At 33.2% G+C, this 24,082-nt stretch overlaps 1 protein-coding gene across 4 annotated transcripts in view; it reads right to left on the bottom strand.

The window, feature by feature from the left end:
* Positions 1 to 24,082, bottom strand: part of LOC118199916 (G protein-coupled receptor moody-like) — a 48,293-nt gene that overhangs the window by 5,039 nt on the left and 19,172 nt on the right. For 3 of the 4 annotated variants that reach the window (XM_035371793.2, XM_035371790.2, XM_035371794.2), the window contains 2 exons: positions 13,822 to 14,236; positions 12,507 to 12,908 (listed from right to left, as the gene is read on the bottom strand). In XM_035371793.2, coding sequence (XP_035227684.1) covers positions 12,507 to 12,908; positions 13,822 to 14,217 — 798 coding nt within the window. In that variant the 5' untranslated portion in view covers positions 14,218 to 14,236. Of the gene's footprint in view, positions 1 to 12,506; positions 12,909 to 13,821; positions 14,237 to 19,784; positions 20,052 to 24,082 lie in introns of those variants that run through there. The other variant, XM_035371791.2, reaches the window with a different exon arrangement.

The raw sequence follows: 24,082 nt of genomic DNA, 5'->3' as shown, positions 1-24,082 counted from the left end.
GATCACATCTAGTCTATGACGAAGGGCCGTTTATCAATTTTGAATTACAAAAATCGTGTGACAGCAGAAGTTTTGGTGTGGTGATTAGAGGACTTAGAAAATTCACTGTGCTTTAGTCAGAAATCACATCTGAAAGAATTAATGTGCTATCGTCAGGTATTGAACCTAAATCTTTCATGGATTCAGATTACCGGGTTGGCACACAGAAACAGTCCTGTAATCTGAGTACATACAAGAAGTAAATACATTGCAGTAAAACGATCAAAGTTTGTTATTTGAAGAACAGGGCAGTTTTAGTGGAGAATTTTTTAACAGGATTTATACAAGATAATTCGTTGCTTCGTATACGCCTTGAACGCAGTTGGGTCAAGACGGTTCCATACAGACAGCCATTTAAGTAGCCGGGATAAAACTACTACTGTTCAAGAGGTTTTATTGCTTCGGCCACTGATGGATCGATAATTTGTAAAGCCAAGCTTTTCAGTTAGTATTTCAGCCTACCTTTGTGTCTATAATATTGATATTTGCATAAATTAAAACTTGTAAAATCGGAATAAATTTATATTATTTTTTGAATAAATATAGTAATGGCCAAAACTGTAGAAACCTTAATGAAGATACATGCTTTAAAATTTGAATGCATAGCTTTGTTAGTTTTCAAGAGAATCCTAAGAAGTTGTGAGTCACTACAAAGATAATTTTATACAAGTTATAATGCAGTTGATTCTTGTGAATTATTTCTATTATACTAATAGTTATAGCTAAATTAAAACAAGGAAACTCAGCTATTCTAATATAAAGAAAGTGGATATTTTAAGCTCAAAACTGTAAGCCAATCATTTGCTGCAACGCCACAAAATGGATTCCGTCAGGTATTGGGAGAAGTGAGCTCACGTCTTTCGCTGCTACAAATAATTGTAAAACATCTTATTTACTTGTTTAATCATCAGTTAATTGATCAGCACATTTTAGTGTTTTTTTCAACTGCTATTTCTTTAGAGAAGGTGTGTAGTTTGTTTAGAATGATAAAGAAATTAAAAAGAGTTCGCATGAATACAGACGCAAAACTGTTTTGTTATTTGACATTTTTATGACATTTGGTATGTATGACAAAATTACTGGAAATATAATTAAAGAAAGAGTTTCTGAGACATGGAGTAGATAGTGAAACACTCACTTTATTGAAAATTAAACTAATAATGGTAGAAAATCCACAACAGCATGCTACAGAAGAATTAAAAATTGTGTTTGAGTGGCAGAAGACAATGTTTTATATGAAAGCGGTGTAAACATAAATGCCAATACTGTACGATTCCTATCAGTTTAAATGCCAAAATTTCAAGGAAAAACAATTCTTTCTCAAGATAGGTTAAGTTATTCGAATGTGGCAAAGCCACGATAGCTATCTGCCCAAGAGAAGGGATGTTTTCATAGAAGATTTTCTAAGGGAAACTGGCTCGTACTCACGTTATACACAGTAAAAACTGCGAAAACCAACCATGCAGGCAGCCAGTTTTCCTGGGATCGAACCCAAGCCAGGTCGAAGTGCCAGTATTCAGCGGTTTTAAATTTCGCAGCAATTGATGGGGCCCCAAACAAAGCCAGGATAGACTAGAATGACTAAAGGCATTAAAAAATGGTCTTTAGAACAATGGTACAGAATACTTATATATTATAGTGATGGAATAAAATGTGTTTGAATAAGAGAAATTATGCTTTCCTGATTGCATAACACCTACTGTGAAGCATCTAGTTAGTGTTACGCTGTGAGGATGTACTACAGAAAAGGTTGTAAAGGTTGAAAAGACTTTCGTATTTCTACAGGAATGTGTGGATTTTCAAGTGAAAATTTTCGGAGGCGGTTGAAGAAGTTTGTAGGCAGAATCCATAGACTAAAGTAGCAATTATACAATCACATATCGTATTTATAAAGCCTGATGGTAAAAAAATCACTGGTTTACCTGGTGAGACATCGTTGTCAGATTCCAGTCGGAGCAAAAGATTATCCAACAAAGTATTAATGGAAATTGTGCGAAATTTAAAAAAAAAAAATGCCTTCTTGCAGTTGAATGCAAGTAACTTTTAAGAAAATGTTAAATTATTTAATAAAGTGCCTTGTATCATGCTCCAAATCAAGCTGCTAATGTAATAATGTAGCGTTTTAGCATAATACTAAAATGCAACAGTATTATAACATATTAAACTTAAAAAATGCATACTTTTTTAAAGGTTTCTGCAATTTAGCCACTGATGTATGTCATATACTAGGGACCAAATTTGGGCAATTTTTCGGAATTTGAAATAAAACTCTTTTGGAAACAATTTAGAAGTAAGACGGTATGTAATATTCATCATCACTTCTGCGGATGAAATTGTCTTAGTCTACATCAAAGGAAAATTTGAGTACTAAGAGAATGTAACATTAGCTTAAAAATAAATATTTAGTATTAGCAAAAGAATAATTTACTGCTTCATATTAAAACAAGAAGTATGATATTTGATTTCTTTAACTACAGTACAAATTTTGTACTTACAGAGAACAACTTCTGTTCTTTATAAATTTAATCTAAAAGAGAAGGTGAAACATTTCGCGTTGCAGTTTGCACCGTCGGTATGTAATAAAACTTAAATAAAGATAAATTTTAAATATCGGAGCTGGAGCATTTATTTTCAATATGTTTTTCTCGAGTAATTTTATTTCATACAAATATATCTAAAAATAGCTTGAAAATTTACAAAACTTTTGAAACTTTGATGACTGAACATAACAGACTTAAAATGTTGGGGGGGGGGGATGCGACTGAGAGAGAACATGTATGTGCTATCAACTAAAACGTAAGAATGCAAGCAAACAATTGTATGGGATCGCTACTGCAATTCTATTGTACCCAATTTCAAAATAACCTTCGGTCAAAATAAATTAAAAAATAATGGTATTTTCAGAAATAGAAATGAAAAGAATACTGAGGAAAATTAAATTGACTCTAAAACTAATTAGATAGATTTCCTGAAAAATTTCTTTCCTACAGTCACTTTGATGTTGACGTTTCTTTTGACATTTGGTGTTACATTTGAAGTTTCGTTTTTATCTCATTTTATTGACAATATAAAATCTGAATGTCTACAGCAGCATTTTAATTAATGCAAGAAAAATAATTTAATGCTAAATTTTTTTCAGAATGAGACGTAATGAGAAAAAGATTTACCCTCATTTCTATTTCTAAAAGCAGACAGCTTTGCAATGAGTACTAGATCGTTAACGTAGAAAATCTTATTGATAACTACAATACGATATTTTTAAAAAAATCTACCTAGAATGCAAAGCATGGTGAAATATTGCTGACCTTGAAAAGAAGCTGATGGGTTCACATGTTCATCTTATTTATGCCTAAATGTCTCCAATTCTCTCGAATTTCATGTTTCATCCATACTTTCGCTTCCGTTTTCCAGTGCCAAATGTATGCGCAATGCAAGTATGTAAGTGTCAAAAAAAGACTTATACGGAAATTGTGGTGTGATCTCATTAACGCAGAGCTGAATTATGGTTTCTGATTAATCCTGAAATAGCGTATTTGAAGAGCTAAGGCACTGTTACGGATGGACAGATTTAGAAATTAGAGGATTACTGACTGCTGATAATCAGTTAGGATAATTTCTATTTCATGATAAATGCATCTGCATGAATCTTGCAGATATATCTGCATGAATCTACTTATATCTACATGAATTAATCTCGAATGATTTTAAGCTCCTCCGGCGACTTTTAATTTATTATCTCTATTTTTTCGTACTGGTTAAAATGCTCAAGAAAGCGTATATATATTTATGACCATCCTAACGAAATCCAGACTTATATGCAAGGTTACGTAATTTCCTCCGTTTATTCCGTATTTTCGTGCAAAACATTATGAACCATACTACTAACATTCATTAATAAATTTATAAATAGTGCACTCGCTGATATCCCGTTTAAAATAGTTTGTTAAGATCATATTAGCATGAGGATTCTGGTCTGCTTGAGAGCTCCACATAGCTTAGATGCTTAGAGGGTAAAAGCACCTCCTTGCCTAATGGACGTTCTGGATTTGAGACGGGGCTCAGGTTCATCAAAATAACAGAATATCTAAATGTACGTTAAAATAGTTAAATACATAAACTACATCGAAATATATAGAAATAACAGAATTCTGCTGCTAATAAATTTTCGGATTAAAATAAATTAAAAAATAATTGAAACAATTGCTTATTGAGATTGATTGCTTTACTTTTTTCAATGGATTATCAAAAGGAATACAAACTTTCTTGAACAGCAATTCAGGCAAATAAATTATTCAATTGATTTGATTATATAATGCGAGGATCAAAACAAAATTAGTCTTCATTTGAGAACATTAACCACTTCGTTCTAAAGCAAGGCCGTTAACATTTCTATACGAACAGAAGAATGACTTATATGATTACAGGAGCGCCTATGAATTAGAAATGAAAGTAAGCAGCATGGAAAAACTCAAGAGTGAAGAATTATTGCCGTTTCCTCATAAATTTGCAATTACCATCAATTTACTACTTTGCTAACAGAGCTGCCCGCAGAAGATGAAGCACAGGAAATGTAAAGAGCAATTTACTCGATCATTCAAAATGGCTTTCGAAGCCGAAAACAAAGAAATTCCAATGAATTTTGATTCGCATCAAGAAGACATGAAAATAAGGGGTAATATTAGGAGATGAAATCTCCAAAACACATTGCTATCTTCCATAATCTTGTAGCAACTGTCAAAAACGAGAATGCGAAAATCTTGAAGATTGCAGAACAAGCTTCCCTAAAGAGAGAAAAGCTAATTCCATTGTTAAACATTTATCTTAAGAATGATGCATGAAGACTTAAAAATCTCCTTATTCTATCTAAAATGTCATTCGTTGCTTGGATGACCGATTTTATAGTTATCCTATAAAATAAGATACTTATAGAACCTTTTCCAAGATAGTTCTAAAACGCATTTGCCTAGGCTACTCTTCTCAGCCAGATACTTCTAAATCGCAGTAGCCATTATTTATTCACTTATATGTTTAATCATTAAATTCATATTACATCGGGGGAATATTTTTCTTTCTCCATTTTATAAATTTATCTTATTTTAAAAATTATATAATTTTAATCTATAATATCCAGAGTTCATTTAGTGAAGCGCAATATAATAACGATCATATATCAAACGTGCTAACTAATTATTTAATTACAGCAATAATTACGAATAATAACTGGCTTGAAGGGAACACTTAAACAACTTTCTCGAAGATTATTTAATTCTTGCACATTAAATCTGGAAAAGGATCAAAATCTCCAATATAAATAGTTTATTCTTCAAGGAGAATTAACGATGGACGAGACTACTACAGTGAAATCTCTCCAGCGACCAGTTCTCAAAATTATCAGCATTTCTGAATGTATAACTAAATAAACGTATTGAGTAACATAAACTGGCCATTTCCATCGAAGGTCATAATAGCTTGGAACCATCGATGATCGTCTTAGATTTCACTGTCGTAACACGGATGCTAGGTAAGTATAAGAAATTTTATATAGTAATCCATTTAGCTGACGATTATTAAGCCCTCCAACAGCCGAGCGATAAGATTCCTGAACACTGGTCATTCATCTCGGAGTCAAATCCTGGAGAGCGGGCTGGCTGCGTGAAAGGTTTTGTGATTTTCCCCACGCGTAGCGTGAATACAAGGCAACTCCTTCTAGAAAGTCCTCCCCAAAGTTCTCTCTTCCCTTAGGCAGATAGATTTTGTGTGCTTTACTATTTTATTGATTATTTAGTATAAAAGATATTACAGTTAGGAAATTCTCTTTCATGAGAACAGCTAGTAAATTAATTCAATTATAAGAAATTTAATTTGGTGAAAACAAACATCGCTATTTAACGGAAAAAAAAGTGTAAAAATATTGGAATAAAAATTCTTAATTTTAATTGGAATAAAAATTTTTACTAAAAGAAAATTCCAGTATTATGAATTGAAGTATTCACGGTTCTTTTAAACGGCTAATTGTTTTTGCCTATGCAAAATAGAGAATTGAGATTTTAACTTAATAAGACATATTAAGAAAATTACATGAAGTTTGAAAAGATTCTTACTATGCTGTATTTTTAATTATAATTATATCCCTCTGGCGGTGCTTCAGACGGAAATCAACGGGGAATATTTTACGGTAAATGGTGAATATGGGAGCCATCATCAAAGCGAACCGTGTGAAGACGAGAAAAGATGTATGAAGAGAAGAAATAACATTCGTCTAGCGATATTTGATACATGCCGCTGAATGGCGTCTTTTAAAAATTTTCAGTGTCCTCTGAGTGATATCTGCACACCCAGGAAGCCACGTAACTAAAATTCACGGGTTACATTCATAAAGACCGATACTGTGAGATATCAACACTTCGGGGGATTAACACAAACGTGGAACTAACATGGAGTAGGAGAGATACTGACACAGGCTCGACAGGCTAAAATAGAATTTTGGCAATGATATAATAATGAATAAAATGGTTACTGCTCATTTGTCACCTTCATAGAGTAGTCGTAGGCATGCATCGGTGGACTGGAATGGCGTGAAACAAATGCTACATTTAATCGACTCGGCGTAGCATTGAAAACGGCTTTTAAGTTGTCTTGTCGATCTTGTGCCGGCAAACAGGCTGTTTGTTCTATGCAGTATCGGTCATATACCGCATTCCCAAATTCACAAGGCGTCAGCTTTAGAGACCAGGATGATCATTCATGCTAGAAGTGACAGTTTATCATTTCATTAGCTCTAAAAGTTTGAGAATAAAGTTGCTTACAGAAAAATTAATGTAGAGCGACGCTTCATCTCCTCTTCATAGATATTTACTGATTTTTAATCGCTCTATTAAGTGCGCGAACATGGGTTTGACAGGGGAAAGGTATGGGATAACAGCTACTGACTACTATCGCCATTGCTTGAGGTAATATTTTCCAAACGACAATAATTTACTTAAAGCAATGATGTATTGCGTTCAATATTTCAGCAAAATAGTTTAGAAATACTTTTCAAAAGAACTTCAGCTGGTTTCAAAATTAAGTTTCCTTAAAACGAAAAAGTATAGCTGCTCTGTGAAATCATTCTGAATTTAAATACTTTTTAGATGCATACGGCAAGTCCGAGTTACGGAACAGTACAAAATGTAGTTTTCTAATAGTTATCGCCTTTTATTTTTCATAAAGAGGAACTGTAATGATAAGTAATAGACAAGTTAAAGAAACTTAGTTTCGACAATTTCCATTCGCACCAATTCCAAAGCCGTGTAAAATGCAATTTTGTCTCACTTTGTGAGAAATTTTAATAAGAACTTCACGAACACATAGAAAAAAACGAGAAAGCAATAAAAAACAACCTACGCGACCACAATACGAATTCTAAATGGGGAAAATTTTCTGAAGAAAAATTGCGAATGTTTTGAAAGATGTGGAGCAATTTGTTTTTAGTTTAATAAAGTAAAATCTTAATAAATAGGAAGTTCCGTATTTCGAACTCTATCTACGTGAAAAAGTTCGCGGAAAATGCTTGAACGTAGTTCGATTTGAAATATATTTCTGGAATATGTTGAAATTCCAAAAACGGTGATCCCACAGAAACCATAACCGAGAACAATGGGAGGTAAAAGGATAAGCAAGGGAGTGAAAAGCTATTGACAGGGGCTTTTCACCCAACATTATTAATCAAGCAGTTAAAAAATTCTCATCTCAACACACTAAAAGCCACACTCTTATTTTAGGAGATTATAAAAATTCTGTTGTCATTCCCTTCTTTCCATCAATTAGCTATAAAGTTGCACATATTTTGCAGAAATTTAACTTTCGGGTTGTTTACTCTCCCATCAATAAAATTCCAACTTCTATACTCAAGGACCCCATTCCGGATATGAATTCCTGGGGTATTTATAGGATTCCTTGCCAGTGCGGTTTAATTTACATTGGCCAAACTAAGAGAGCCTTAAAATTTCGCGTCAAGGAACATGAGGCATATGTTAGAAAAAAGGAAACACAGAAGTCTTCTGTTGCTCAACATTGTTGGTCCGAAAATCACACTTTCAATTTTTCTGCTGCCAAAATTATTCAAAAAACATCTTCCATTGGAGAACTGGATTTTCTAGAGGCATTTCACATTCATAAAAATCTTTCTGTTCTAGTTAACGATCCTAATTCCAATCCAAATTTGCCTTCGGCTTTTAGAGAAATTATGTTTTAGTTCTGGTTTCGCCAACAGATGGCGCCACTTGCTTATTCTTGTCCAGGCTTTATCTTATCTAAACATTATTTCCTATCTTGTTCATTTGCGGTTTTGCAGCTGAAGATGATGGTTCGGTAAAACCATCGAAACTAGTCCTGTGAAAATTTTGTGAATTAACGCTGATTTTTGTTGTTTGACTTCTGAATTAGTATTTATTCGGCGTGTTATTGTGTCTTAATTAGTCGAAAGTTGTTTGAATTCCGTTTGCACTATAAACAGAAAATACCTTGTCTCAGGCAATGCCATTTTATTTGTACTTCTGTAAAGAGTATTCTAATTTAATAACCAGTTGTTAAGTGGATAAGACCGCTGAGCATCGGTAGTTCCACCCATGTTCGAGCTCCGACATACAGGCTGCTTGCAAGAATCCACTCGAAGTTTCTCCAAGTGAGCGCGAGCCAGCTTCCTTCAGAAAATCTTACTGAGATTATCCCTTCTTTTAAACGAGATAGCCCTCACGCACTTCGCTATATTCGATTAAATAAACAAACAGTTTTGAATTGGAAGTATGTGGATTCTATGATCAATATTTTAAAAAAAAAATTAAAGCTAGCTTTTTCAAACATCTTGTATATCAAATTTTTACAGATCTGCTTATGTTGTTAGCTATGACAGCTTGAAAGAAAACTATGTTATTGCTTTCTAGAATGATTTCGGTTTCGAAATGCCCTAAAATATATTAACAAAGCTAGACGAAAGTACTTTTGAGCCCCAGGCAGAAAACCTTCGTCACTCTGTAATAGTTGTTTAAAAATGTATACTTATTCCTTTAATTTATTTCGAACGATAATGAGAAAATTGAGGAAAATAATGTAATAATCATGCAGATTTAAATGTAATACTTTAGGCAAATTAATTTTTTAACGCATTTCAAATCCTAGTGGGATGTCAGACTCCTTTACAAACGACTTCCAATAAAACACGCATTTTAGTACTGTGCTAACTAGAAATATAATAAAAACCACTAGTTTTAGTCGCGTTTTTATAAACATGTAGACGATTTTATTTTATGGGAAAAGATTATGCGAAATTATTATCAGGATATATCTACATTCTCATTTACCTTATTGTTTCTTTTAGTATTATTTCAGGATTATTTTAATGTTTATTGTTGTTTTCAAAATTCTTCCTATACGTAGTCTTAATTTTAAAAGTACAGTTAATTTGATTCCTATCTTCAGGTTTATACTTCCATAAATGCCTTCCATAAACATTCTGTGTCGTCTTGAAGAAATAAATATATTGAAAATTAGTCCATTCTTACTTCTCAACACTTTTATTTTATAGCATTAATTTCTTACATATTAAAATGTCTCAAAAATGTACGAATCTTTCGAAAAGGAAGTTGTTTATAATCGCAGACTTGGAGTAATGTAAGAATTTCTATAATATGACAGAGAATTAACATAAAATACACAAGAATTAATTTCTTTCACTTCTGCTTTTCAGGAAGTTTTGTGATGCTAATGCGAACAAGGCACGTTTACAATAAAGTTAAAAGAAATGTTATTTTAGTTAACCAGATTTGTTCATTTACTTAGCTTTTCCATCTTCTCTCATTTCCCATTTCCTTCCAGAATATTATTTCAGATTTCGCGTGATATGTAAAGTAGGGTAGAAAGGTGTTTAAGCTGGAGTCTGAGTTAATTCAGACACAGCGTGTTCTGCCGTTCGACCACGTTGTTTCTCTGATTTAAGCTTGCTATTTTACGGCCGTGCATTTTAATTGTCGGTTTGTATACGTCGGTAATAGGGGTAAGAGCCAACTGGCATTAATTATCTCTGTGCAGCTTCGATGATTACTTAACTTAGTTTTAATTTTATCTTTCTATTTTGAGTTGCAGACAAAGCAATTAGTATTGGCTAAGTTTATAAGCACTAAAAGTGCAGTCTGTAAATTGCTTCTTGAGTTGAATAAAAGGGTCTTTACAGCCTTCTCACGTCTTGTTATTGATACAGTTTGAACTTGGCGAATGGTAGCTTCAAAGTTCAAGTAAAGATCTAACCAGCAAAGTAACTTTAATTTAGCTAGACCTTACCAAAGTAATTGTAACAAAATAGACTTTCGGTGCCATTAAAATATCTAGAAAAGCAAAGGTTTCTCATTCAATTTGTAAAGTGCCACATGAGTAAAAGAATTTTTCTAGGCATCTTTTTTATAACAGAAAATCCTACAAGGCACTCTTATCTGAGCTCACGCAATTTTTAATATTAAGCTCAACTGTATTCAACTCATTCAAGGTAACATTTGGGTAGCATTAAATCTGGGTTAGGCTTTGTGACAGAGTGAAATCAAATTTCTTTGTCTAAATATTCTTTTATATTAATTCTTGCTTAAAATAATCGGTAAAACTCTCACATCAGTAAACAAAGCACTTTAAGTAGAGAATTAAAACAGAAGCCTATCAGAAATAAACTTATATCTGTTTCAAATGAAAATTTCGAACAAGAAAATTAAATGTAAAAACTTCTGCACCTTGCAATTACTAATAAAATTACCGCAGAATTTAAGTTATTGGAAAAACCTAAAATAAACATTTCAGAATATAATTAAGTAATAAAGCAGAGAGAAACTGCCTGTAAGATTCTGTACTCTGTACTTTAAAATTACAGTTGAGTGTGAAGAATCTTAAGAACTGATAAGCGAATAATCGCTTGAGTTCATGGTACAGGAAACAACAAGTAAGAAAGGTGAAATAACCCTTTATTATTCCAATAAGTTGTAAAAGAACTCCGTCTTGGAGTTGTGCAATAAAGCCGACACTCGAGCTTGAACTTAAGAGACTAAGAGCTAAACTAAACTAATCTTAACTAAAAAGATATAGCTGAAGCTAGAGCAATGGGACTCGAACCACGGACCTCTCGAATACTCGCTGAGCGTGCTGACCACTACACCACGAAAGCATGCTAAGAAGTTGGGAGAAAAGCCTTATATACCAACCCTTTTAAAGGGCGACTAGGGATTACCGGACCCAATCGACAAATCCTGGTGGTGGAGAATCATCATCTACACCGTTTTTTTAATTCAGACGCCACTATTGAGTCATTAGGTTATTTCGGAGCAGGAGATGTGAAAAATGAGCAATGCCCTCGCCGGGGCTCGAACCCCGGACCTCTCGAATACGCGCCGAGCGTGCTGATCACTACACCACGAAAGCATGCTAAGAAGGCGGGAGAAATACCTTATAAGTTAACTGCCTGATATCATTTTTCGGCTTGCCTAGGTAAATTGTATTTAAATCTAGTAATTCTAATTTGTCTAAAGTCTTACTGCATATAAAAGCAAAAGCTTTTTTTATTGAAATTTTAGAGTCATTCAAATTCAAGTTATTAGTTACCATTTTAAATAAATATTGATATTTCTAATACATGACTTTACAACAACACAACAATGTGGAATTTGTACGAGAAATGTGGAATCTGTACACAGCAATGTGTGCAATTTATCATAAAGAGTATCATACCAGATTTTAACTCTAAAGTAGATGGTTTTATGAAATAATTATACATCTGTGATTCTTTTTCATTTACTTTCTCTAACAAATATAAATCTTAAATAGCACGTAAAATATCCAATTATAGTTTAATTTCCCTTCATTTTAAATGTGGCTGTACTTAATAGGTAAAAACTCGCTGTTTCAGAAGCATAACGTTATTAGGTATTTCTCCCGCCTTCTTGGCATTCCTTCGTAGTGTTTTGGTCTGCACCCTGGGCGCGTATTCCAGAGGTCCGCGGTTCTATTCTCGGCGAAGGCGGTTGCTCATTTTTCACCTTTCCTGCTTCCAAAGTACCTAATGTCTCTACAACGTCTTCAGTCATAATCTTATCCTCATTTAATGACGATATGAGCAATGGGAAATTATAAAACTTTAAATTAAGTTGAAAATGTGAGGATATTTTAAACGTTTAATGATACTTTATCTTAATGATAATTACATTAATTGAAGATATCCCTCTGTAGATTTCAAAAAACAATTTTGGATCATGACACATGATATCCCTCTCAGCCGTGTAACTGATGGTTTGGGGGATCAAAACTTAATAATCATGCCTTTATAAGAATAACTCAGGGAATAACTGAAAGCATATTGTAACAAATAAACACTTTATTTACGAGAGAAAAAAGACTCCTATGTTGTTTAAGAGAACAGAAATGTTAACCAAGAAATTGAAAGGAGGCAAGAGACTTACCTTTACGATAGTTATGGGCAAATAGCAAAGCAGAAAGGAGCAAAATATTATAAGCACCATCCTCGTTACTCGCCATTCCTCCTTTCGTCTTTTGGCTTCTCTATCCTTTCGCTGGGCACTAGTCTCGGACGTCGAATGCTTCTGAACTCGAGTTCTACTTTTTCGAACTACCCAAAATATCCGAGCATAACAGATTGCAATGGCCAAACACGGAACAACGAATCCAAAGACAAAAAGAAATGTTTTGGAAGATTGTCCATTAGTTTCCAAGATGGAACAGTTCAAAATAGCCGGATCATAGCCAAATTTTCCCCATTTTCCCAGTAATGTGGGAAGAATCATAGCAGTTGCAAAGCACCAGATGAAGATAACCATCGCAGCAATATACCGTTTCCGATAAACCTATAAGGAAAAAAAAATTATTTGCATGAATGCAATTTTTTGGGGGAAAATCTTTTTTTTATGTTTTTTATTTGTAGTGCTGCAAATCAAAAAGCTGATGAAGGGTTTAAAATTTTTAAGCAAAATTTTAGCACGTAGAAAGGAATCATTACTGAAAAGCGACAAATGATGCGTATTTGCTGCAAAAGCAGTTAACTAGAAAAATGGATAACTGCAGTAATTATAATGAGCCTTTTACATGCGCCTTCCATTACACAGGATTACGTCCCTGAAAGAATTAATATATTCGGAAGCAGCCTAAAATATGAGGCGGCCTAAAATATGATTTTATAGCTTAGGTCAGTCGAAAGTCAAATGATATGTTTCCTTTCACTGAAGCATTCATAAATTATGCAATGGGATTTCAAAGTTTTAAAATGTAATTAAGGGAATTTGAAAACTAAATATATAGGATGCAATCAATAAAAACAAGCTAAAGGCTACTGTAAAAAACATATGGAAAAGGCAATAACGCCGATTAACAGGGTAGCAGCCACAGTCGTAAAGATAATAATTAACATGCATATATAGCATTAGAGCGCATCTCATCAAGCTATTAAAAAAGAGTGTAAACTACCACATGCCCTAGCTAAGCATTTATTGCATACGGTAACTGAAAAATATATTTAAAAACGGAAGAACAGTAATCGGTATTTTACAACGGAAACTGCCATGTTGTTCTTAATGCTCAACTAATATCTTTGTGTTCCTTTTCACTACTCTTTTTCTTTTTCTCCGGAGTTGAAAATAAATTAATTTTTATATAAAAAATAATATATGTAAATTATATGCTTCATTATTATAGTTAAATTTATGAACACTTTTTTTTAAATATAAGTAACTTAGATGGGCGAACCAAATTATTAAGAATTACCTTTGAGTAGAGTGAGGGATGCACTATGAGGATGTATCGATTAATGGCGATGGCAGTGATGGATAGCAGAGACAGGCCAACGTTAACGTACCTCAGGAAGGGGAAGAGGACGCAAAGAGTGTCACCATGTACCCATTTCTGATTAATAAATCTGGAGGCTGAAAAGGGAAGATTGATGCAGCAAAAGATGAAGTCTGCCACGCTCAGGCTGATGATGAATGCAGCCGTGGCACTTCGAACACGTGGACATCGGACGAGAGCAATGATGGTTAGGGCATTTCCGGTTAGACCTATAATGATGATAACGATGACGCAAAATGCGGAAAAGTAAAGAAGACCACGCCGCTCCAAGATGCTGGGTATCGTGGATACTGGGTCAATCTGGAACAAAGCCATCTCCAAAAAGAGCTGGAGCCTGTAAAAGAAAAATGTGCTGATCAGATACCACCGGTTGATAACAGTAGCTTAAATTACTATGTGTGATAAAAATTACTATTTGTTTAATGTCTTTCCAAAATAATCTAATTGCGTGACTTAACTTTTACCCTCATCGCTCATCTGAAAGGTACGATTTTTGATGACGACTGAACGGTTAGGTAAACCGTCATTTTTTTACCATTGAACGGGAAAGTGAGAATTTGTTAAACTAATAATTAAAGAAGATTTCAGTTAAATTTTTGACAAAATAGACATCTGAATAAAATGTACTTTTTTATATGAGTTGCAGTATTTTTTTCTCCTGAACAACTAGCTAATTTATACTCTAAGAACTTTTCAGAATCCTTAAAATATGATCTTTACCATGCATAATACTTATATTAAATAATAACAAAAATTCAAATCCTTTTCTAAAACACCAATCAAATGGAAACAATGTAAGGAATACTAAAAGTCGGAGAGAAAAATATTTCAAAAAAGCTAAGTATTACGTAGAATATTAAAAGATTATAGCTATTAGTTTATTTCCTTGAACGTAGACATGAAAGTGAGAGTCTAGTGAGCATTATGTTTCAAATTAATCGAAATTAATTTTCGATTTTTGATTATTTATTGGCTTAATTAGTTTCATAGACTGCATCAAATAACGAGAAAACCTTTTCCTAATCATATGAGATGGCGAAATATTTAAAAATTAAAAACGCTTGAGTCCCTGTTAAAAGAGTTTGAAACAATATAAACATATATCCTGAATCGCATTTCTTATACACTATATATCTGGTTGGATAGCAACCAATTTCTATCATTTCGGTCTAAAACAAGGGGGGGGGACTTGCTTACTTTATTTTCGCTGCCGTTGTAGTATGCAAGCTGAAATTACAAACGATATTAAATCCGAACTCAAAAGCACCTACTTACAAAGACTCTGTGTCTAATCTTCGGAAAATCCGTGGTTTGTAAGCAAAAGTTCTATGTGGTTAACAAAATACAAAGGAATCTACTATCATTTCCTTTGGATATAAAACCAGCCATTCCATTACATCGAGTATTTGCTGTGGTACAGGATATGGAAGATTAGTTTTAACATTAATAAATCTCAAGCGCTTTTCGAAAGAAGAAAATCTCGAAGTAATACCGGCTCCTGTTTATTTCTTCCAAGAGATAAGTCCTCCATGTCAACAAGTTTGGAGTAATTCTGAATCAAAAGCTATCTTAAGCAATCACATCCGGTATGTCATTATCAAAGTCGAAGGTTAATTAAAGCCGAAGGTTAACGTGGTTGCTGCAATTATTGGATAACTATTGTGCTTTGAATCGGAATCAAAAAAGGCGAATTTAATGGCTACTAAAAGGCCAATATACTTTTTTACGCCTAGCGTGAGTTGCAAGTAGTTCTGATGTACAGAAAATTAAGGTTCAGATAATAATTATTAGCTTATTAATGATATTCACTACTAGAAAATTTAAAAATTGCTATAGCAGAGTGCTTTGTTCGAATCCCGGAGAAGGCGTGGATGTTTGTAAATGTATAGTGTCCTTGCGGCATGGGAGCACTCTAAATATACGAGCCGTAAGTACTCTCGAGAGGTTGGTGGTAGGAGAAGAGGGATGGGAGACTCTCGGATCCGTCCCCTGGAGATGCTCTCCATCAAAATTGCGGGTTCCATCAAAGTTGAGCTAAATCGCTTTGTCACCTGTAAGATGCTCAAGGCCAACGACAGGCGTAGCTTGTGCTCCTTGCCACAGGGCATTTCGTGGGCTTGGGCTCACAATAGGTCAGACAAGTGAGTATTACTCAACAACAAACAACAAGACCCTCTTTGGCAGCTCAAATTTGCTCCCATGCCTATTTTCCTAATATTTTGAGCTACGAAATTATTGACGATGTTTATAATATATAGTCTCATTGTTTCAACTCTTTGAAAGATAACTTCACTACTTAGGACACTTACATTTGTTCTTTTTACTTTTTTAGAACTGTTTCTAAAATTTCTCCAAAAACTTCTTATCAGGGTCTGTATATAATATTAACTTCTCATATTTACATATCTTGTTTGTATTTTACATCTCTGTTCTGCGTTTCCATTCAATTCTGCCACTTGTTAAAACTCGACCATACGCCATTTTTATTTATTAATTTATTTATTTATTATTTTTGTTTTCTCACCAAGCGCGACATCAATGTTCTTCCCACGTGTTATTGCTATTTTGCTCACACTGCAGGCACGAGATGATGATCTCTCTTTATCCCTGCCGCTTCAGTAATCCCCTTAGTGGGAATTATACTAGCCATGTTATTCTTATTAAAATAATCACACACTTTCAAACTTACGTAGCTAAACAAAGACTGATCTAGGGCTATCAATACAAGTTTAATAACGTACCGACATATCAATGAGTTCTTGTTTCCAGCAACATCACCATCTTCTTTACACTAGGCTAGAAGTTATTTGGAAATCAGCCTATATGCGGTCATTTCGTAAATTTACAACCCCTTTTTTTCACGGGGGAAGCTGAAAAGGAGGGATAATCTTGCTCGGGATCTTGAGAAAATGTGGAAGCTCGTTTAAGCATCCAACTTCTCTACATTCAGTTTTATGCAGAGGAAAATACAAATTGAATTCTTCGAATGAATGCAATTTTGTACAATGAAAATGTATTATTGAACGATAAACTGTAAGGTAAATAACATCTTTTTTTTTAAAACCATAGGAGTAGAACGACAGATATTTGTTACATCAATGAATTTGTAGTAAATATTGAGTTGTTCATTTCGAATGCTATGTTACATATACGCGAAGTAGCTAACTTAATCAAAATCTGAAAGCACCTGCAGGAAAATGTGGAATATAAAATATATTCAAATTCTATGAGGATAATGAGCCTAAATATAATAACCCTAAATGTTTGCTTGTGGTTATCATACAACTATTCTGAAGTTATTAAACTCTTTCATAATCTTCGGTTTTAAATCCTGTAGAACATGCATGGCGTGGGTTGGAGGGGGAAAATACGTATATATGACATTTATTCGAAAGCTCTATTAAAAGTAATTCTTATGGATGAATAGAGCAAAATGGAATATTCTTACTCGAAAACATTAGTCAAATCCATGAAAAGTGTAATTTTAGGTATATAAGCGCATGAAAAGTGTTAGTTTAGGTAAAGGATATCTAAAGAAGACTTGGATGTCCCGTTATTTTCATATTTTTTTAAAGTATCAACTATTTCTTTAAAGTATCCGAATACTTATGTGAGTTCATTTTCAGAGCATTTTAAATAAGCTATTTTTTTACCAAAAATGTTTCGAATAACGTTTTCGAAAACAAGTGGGTCCTAAAAAGGATGATAAAAAATTTGCCTGAAAGAAAAACGAAGTCATTTTCTTAATATTTAGGAATTGAAATCTGCAAAAATAAAACTGAAAAACTCAGGTGCCCGAAAACAAATGGGAGCTACTATATTATTATTTTACCTGTATTATCACTTTTTCCTTCGTCGTCTCCCGCCAGGATGTAGTCAAAGAGTTCTTGGAGCTATGGAGAGAGTTTTTGGCAGCGACACTGACCTTCGTGGTATTTTTTACCGAGCTCTCAGAATTACTTAGATCGACTTCAGCCTTCTGTTGGCCCGCGCATTTAGAATACTGAGGAAAATTTTGATAGGGCTTATCTTTGTTAATTCAAATGTTAAATCACTTTCAACTCTACATCAGCATTTTATGTCAGATTAGATCCCGCAAGCAGCGGTGATTGTTTTACAAAGCGCGAGCTGTGCATAAACCTTCTATTGAGTTACTGGGTGCTTTGATAAAATGAGGCGATAAATCGCATAACGGTCTCTTTCGGAACAAATTTGGCGTAGTAAGGCTTAGGTTTTTCACACATCTTGGAAAAAAAGTATGATTCTTTTATTTTTGCGCAGATAGTAGTGAGCCTATAATTTATTTACTAAATAATATTGATTAATTTATTATATTATCTCCTAAGTATAATTATAGTAGGATTATCTTAAAAGAGTGAATCCATACTAGTAAGTTATATTTTGAAAGATGTTTTGAAGTAACTTGAAAGTTAATTGTTAAAAATGTTTTAACGGAGACTGGAATTAAATCATGAATAACAAAATTTCAATTGTAAAAGGAATAAATTAAAGGCAAGAATTAAATTAAATGCATGTAATCATTGTCATTGATCGGAAATTAATTGACTTTTCAAGGGGAACAAACCAACTCTCGTTCAATGAACAATAATTAATAAATAAATACGAAGGTGTTTCGTCTTTACTCGGGCAATAAGGTTAAGCCAAGATACGGATATCTTATTTAAATTTCCTAAAATGCAAGGAAAGAGCAGTAAACAAGTAATACAAAGATAATGTATTTTTCGATTTAAAAGTTTCAGGAGGAACATAAGCAAGTAAAGAACAAAAAATAAAATTTTTAGTGCATAGTAGAAATAAATACAGATTATGCCTCTAATTTTCTAGTTTGGTTTAGTTTATGTTATTACGGCAAAGCCTCAAGGGCTGTCTTGCCTAAGGAAAGGGATGCCTTCGTGGAGGACTTTCTAAGGGGAACTGGTTCGTATACATGTTACACATGGAGAAAAGCAGGGAAACGCACAAGCAGCCAGCCCGTTCGCGGGATTCGAACCTCGGACCGAAATACCAGTGTTCAACGACTTTACCTCTCGGCCACTGGTGAGCCGCCTCTAGTTTTTAATGGAGTGGTTGTGCTTTGCATTGTTTAGTGAACTGAAATTTTAAATTTTATTAATATTAAAACACGAAAGAAGTTTTTTTAACGCAGCAGGAAGTTTAACGCTAATCTGTTAATTTACAGGCCATAAATTTAACAGTTTTTTTTATAAGCTGAGCAAAGTGTATATGTTAGAATATTTATATAAAAGAGAAATTTTAATCAGTACTTTGTCAGAAGGATAATGTTGTAGAAACGTTATATACTGAACACTGAATATTTTGAATAACATTATTTTATGATTCAAAGTGTTAAGTTATTCAATGGGATACTAAAATTATTTGCTGGGTGCGTTAATGAAATAAGTAATGAATTTATCATTAAAGAAGGATATTTTGAGATGTATATTATTGGAATTAATGGCATTTTACTTGCTGATGTTTTGACGTCAGATAGTATATTTAAAGGGAACAGAATTTTTGATTTGTATTGGCGGAAAGTGCTAATGGAATAATAATGAGGAATACTAATTTCTGAAATATAGTCAAAGTAATCCCTAGACATAAAAACAGTACGATGATTAAAATAATAAACAAAAATATCCAGTAAGGTTATTTAATTTATAACTTAGCTTTCTTAAGTCGTAATATTTCACAAAAATTTGAGTGTTATAACCTAACCTAATTTACCATATGAGAGTTCTCTTTGACGTTTAATATAATTCAAAATTTATGTATTTACAAAACGGGGAATATGCAGTCTTAAAACATCATTGAAAGAGAAACCAGGCAAGACGAAATAAAAAGGGAAGTATGATGTATCTTACCTTTACTATTTATTTTACATAACTCTGCTTCAAATAAATACTACAGCAATCCAAAAGGGAAATCAAAAGGGCTGATAAGACGTTTAGCATCCTTTCTCGTGGCTCGTAAAATCATATCATCTTATCTATCTTTCACAAACATATTTTGCTTAAAATAAATATTACAGTAAATTAACGGGAGTTGTTTCCACAAACATAATTGCGCTGTGTGTTTTATGCATTGCTGTTCCGACTGAAAGAAGCTAGTCAATCAACGGTAAAAACGGAGTAAGAAATTTATTCAAGGAAAAGAAAATTCAATGTATTTTAAATCTCGGAGATTATAGCTGTTATCGGGATAAATAAAGCAAAACGTATTTCCAAGTTCGCGTCAGCGTAGATGACAGAAATCACCGTATTGATAACTCTTTCTCGATAAGTTTATTTGATTAGTGACAAATGTTTCTGTTCCGAGTGATGAGACATAAAGCACTCAAAGCGGGGGGGAATCAAAAACACCAGAAGTTGAGATACGATAAAGCAGCTGTTTATCTCCAAATAAGATGTTGCAGCAAATCGCTTTAAATACCATTGTTCAAAATTAAAGTAATTTTGTATCAGCAAACTGAACAAGGAAATAACTCAAAAATTAGGTGAAAATATAAATTTTAAAATCAAATTTTAAACATCTCATTTAAATTTTCTTTATTAATAACAGATGACTTCCCACGCTAGCCCCGTCTGCTGATTATTTCTTCAGTAACTAACTTTTGTTGCATCTTAAATGCAACGGTTTCGTAGATACATTTTTAAAGAGTAAGATTCATATGAGAGAAGCTAATCACATTGAAGTGTAAGGAACTTCAGATGCACCATATTTAAAATATCCTTTAAATACCTGGGAAGACAATTAATAAAATAAAATTATTACCTTTTGGAATAAGATTATTTAAAATCTTTATGGTACAAGAGAGGCTGTTGTTCCATTTTTAATTGCAAGATAACATAGGAAAGTGACACTTAGATGACACACGGGACGACATTTCCAGTATTAGTTAATTGTATTAAATATTATCTGAGTTCGAAGTTTGTTTCGAAAGAGAATCACATCTCCCCTACTTACCCATTATCTCTCAGAAAAGTTAGGTTAAACTAACAGTAAATCACCTTAGGAATCTTCCCAAAGGGCTAATATTATTTCTCTAAGAAGTCAATGGTTAATACTAAAAATGAAAAACAGGGCTTATTTTCTAAAATTAGAAATGCTGAAACCCTATTAAAGGCACACAGGAAAGACGAACAAAAAATAAATAAATAAAATCAACAATAAAAAAAATTTATTTAATAATATGTAAAGAGAGAAGCAAAAATTTAATGAGTTTAAGTTAAGGATAATTAGTAAATAGTAAAATAAAATACCGGACCTACCTCGTCTCTCATTTCGGGTTAAATTTAAGCCTTGAATGTATAGTATAATGCACTATTCCCAAGGAATGGCAGAAACAAAGCTCCTTCTAAATCATCACACCAATAAGAAAAGGTAAATCGGTTAAAACGTCACTAATGAGAGTAGAGAAAAACGTTAGGAATAACGTGAGAGTATGGAAGGAAATTTTAATAAAGAAGTGTAGATATGAAAACGAAGCGAGAAGAATCCTACACTTTCTAACCGAGATCTCCTACATATCTAACACAACTATTAAGTACAGTGTGATAGGGAAAAACTGCCCCTAAATCCTAGAGCTCATCTGCAAGCCGACAGCAAAAATAAGGTTTTGTACAAGCGATCATTTTCATCCCGCGTACTTAGTTACATCCTTTAGAAAAGTTGGCAATGCTGTTTTCCGTGGGAAGTTAGCGTTGGACATGTTTGAGCCACTGACCTTAGCATTTCACTATGTTATGTTTATTGCAATTTGTAGTGCATTTAGGCACATAAAGAACGGTTCCCCTTCCCTATTGTAAATTGCGAGTGATCGAAACCACCGGTATCGAAGCAGAGGATACGCGGGCAAGATCAGGATGATCATTTGTAGCACCTTCAAGAAGAAACAATTTACACGTTCTTAATCAAGTCTCACAAACTTATTGCAGCTCCCGGAAAATAAGATTTTGAGAAGTGGGTCGGTGCTTTTCTTCCTGAAGGTCTCAATCTACGTCCAAGGCTTTGTTTCTCAGGGAAAGATAGGCATCCATTCAGAAGTTAGAATGAATTTTTCAGATTAACATATTATTAAAATAAAATTTTTCGAGATAAAGAAAACTTTCTTCTGAAACTGGAGTTCAGTTTCATGAAACAAGTGTCGGAACCGTTTTTAAGTAGGGCTCCGATGCGCTTCGTCTAGAAGCACGATTTATCTCAAATGATGAGAAGTACTGGAACTAAACTTCGCGTCGCATTAAGCTCTAGTGTAAACGTTTTTATTTACTTAAATTATTTAGTTCTTCATTGTTTTTTTTAAATACGGCGTGAAATGTGATACTAATCTGTTAATTCCACAAATTGCCACAAATTAAAAAGTTCTATGAAATCTAAGCAAAGAATAAGTATTGGGGAATTTATATAATAGAGAAATTTTAAACAGTAACTTGTATAAGGTTTTGAGTTTTTCTTTGAGATGAAACAGAATTGAATACAGTTCATCCGACATCAGGAGAAAGAAAAAATTTCTGGCTGCCATAGTTCAGCAAAGATAATCTTAACGTTAAGCATGGCCATAACATTTACCTCCATGTTTTTAAGCCCACTAAACAAGGTAGTTCGATCCGGGTTCAAATCTTAAAAATTCCTCCACGAAGGCATTACTTCCTTTGAGCAAATAGCTCTCGTTTGCTTTGTCATTATCCAGTCCAATCATCCGGGCTTTATTAACGCGAACTATCTGATTGCACAAACATTTTTGGCTTTCCTTGAGTGTAACATTAATATGGGCTAGTCCCCCCCGAAATTCACTACCATTTAGGTAAAGCCTTGCCATAATTGACTAATCTAATTCAAGCCATTTCGTGTCATTAGAAAAAGCAAGCGTTTAATTTCGTTTGTGCAGCTAAACAGGATATTTACTTAATTTTTGCAGTCTAAGATATTTATTCAGGTACAAAGGGAAAAAAATAAAGCTGCTTTTGGTTTACACCTCATGCCGCCAAATAACCGCAAAACAAAATGCGACTGTCCCTTATTTTCGGAAGACAATTGCACTTTCTATTTTTTTTCACAAAATTTGTATTGCGTCAGAGGAAATTAAAGCCACGCTTCGTTTTTCAACATTAAATTCCAAAGTAATCTGAATTCGTGGATTTATAGTGAAGGTAAATAACCAATAGTCATTATGGCTTACCAATAGTCAATTTTTCCTTTAAAACATAATGAATTTTATGTTAATGGAATTTTTATTTTAAGGGAACCACATAAAAAGTTTAGATTTTGTTACAGAAACATCCCTATTTAGTGTGTATTATTTTAAGAAACCTGGTAACAAAAGTACACGGCTGGGGTTTATGCTTAGGAAAATAAAGCTTATGTCATTTTTGTGTAACTTATTAGCTAATTTAATTTATATTTAATTTTGTAACTAATTACGTTTTTATTTAAACTGCTTTAATTTGCTTTGGTATTAATTTACTTATTTTGAATTTATTGATTGTTTCTTGATTTTAAGAGCTAAAGTTTTTGATTTGAGCTGTAATTGTGTTACTTAAATTGGTAATTTTAAGAGCTAATGTCTTTTATTTGAGCTATAACTGTCTAACTAAGTTAATCTTTATTAACTTTTTAAGGAGAAACCTATTATACTTAATTTCTGTTTGAAAATTTAAGTCTTAATTTCAGTATTATTTGGTTTTGTTCTTTTGAATTATGTTGTTTCTTCCATTTGGTTAAACGGGATATTACCTTTAAGGTTTACTAATTTTAAATTTTGATTTATATTACACTTCATGGTGTTTAAACTTAATTGCTTTACTAATTGTAATTTGTTTTAATTGTCATACTGTTTTTTCCTTAGTAAATGAGTATCCTGCCACCAGAGGATTCATAATGTAACTAGATTCCTGTAAGTATATTTGGAATATACTAAAATGAAAACAGACTCAAAAAATCTGAAAGTTATCAGATCTTATATTACGCCCAAAGGTTTTTTTTTTTTTTTTTTTTAATGTTTTGTGTGTTACGTTTATTTATTAAATATCACGTTCTTCGCACTTACACCATGAAATTCAATTCAACAGCAATATCACAAAATAATTTAAAAAGAGCCATATCTTTAGAATTTCCGATACACAGTCTCGCGCGCTAGAGATAAAATGTTTTCTTTCCCGTT

This window comes from Stegodyphus dumicola, chromosome X2 (genome assembly GCF_044657685.1).
Source record: "Stegodyphus dumicola isolate Sdum_Otavi_A_Nest chromosome X2, ASM4465768v1".
NCBI lineage: Eukaryota > Metazoa > Arthropoda > Arachnida > Araneae > Eresidae > Stegodyphus > Stegodyphus dumicola.
Note: the sequence above shows the minus strand (reverse complement) of the source record. Positions and strands in the feature narration are given on the sequence as shown.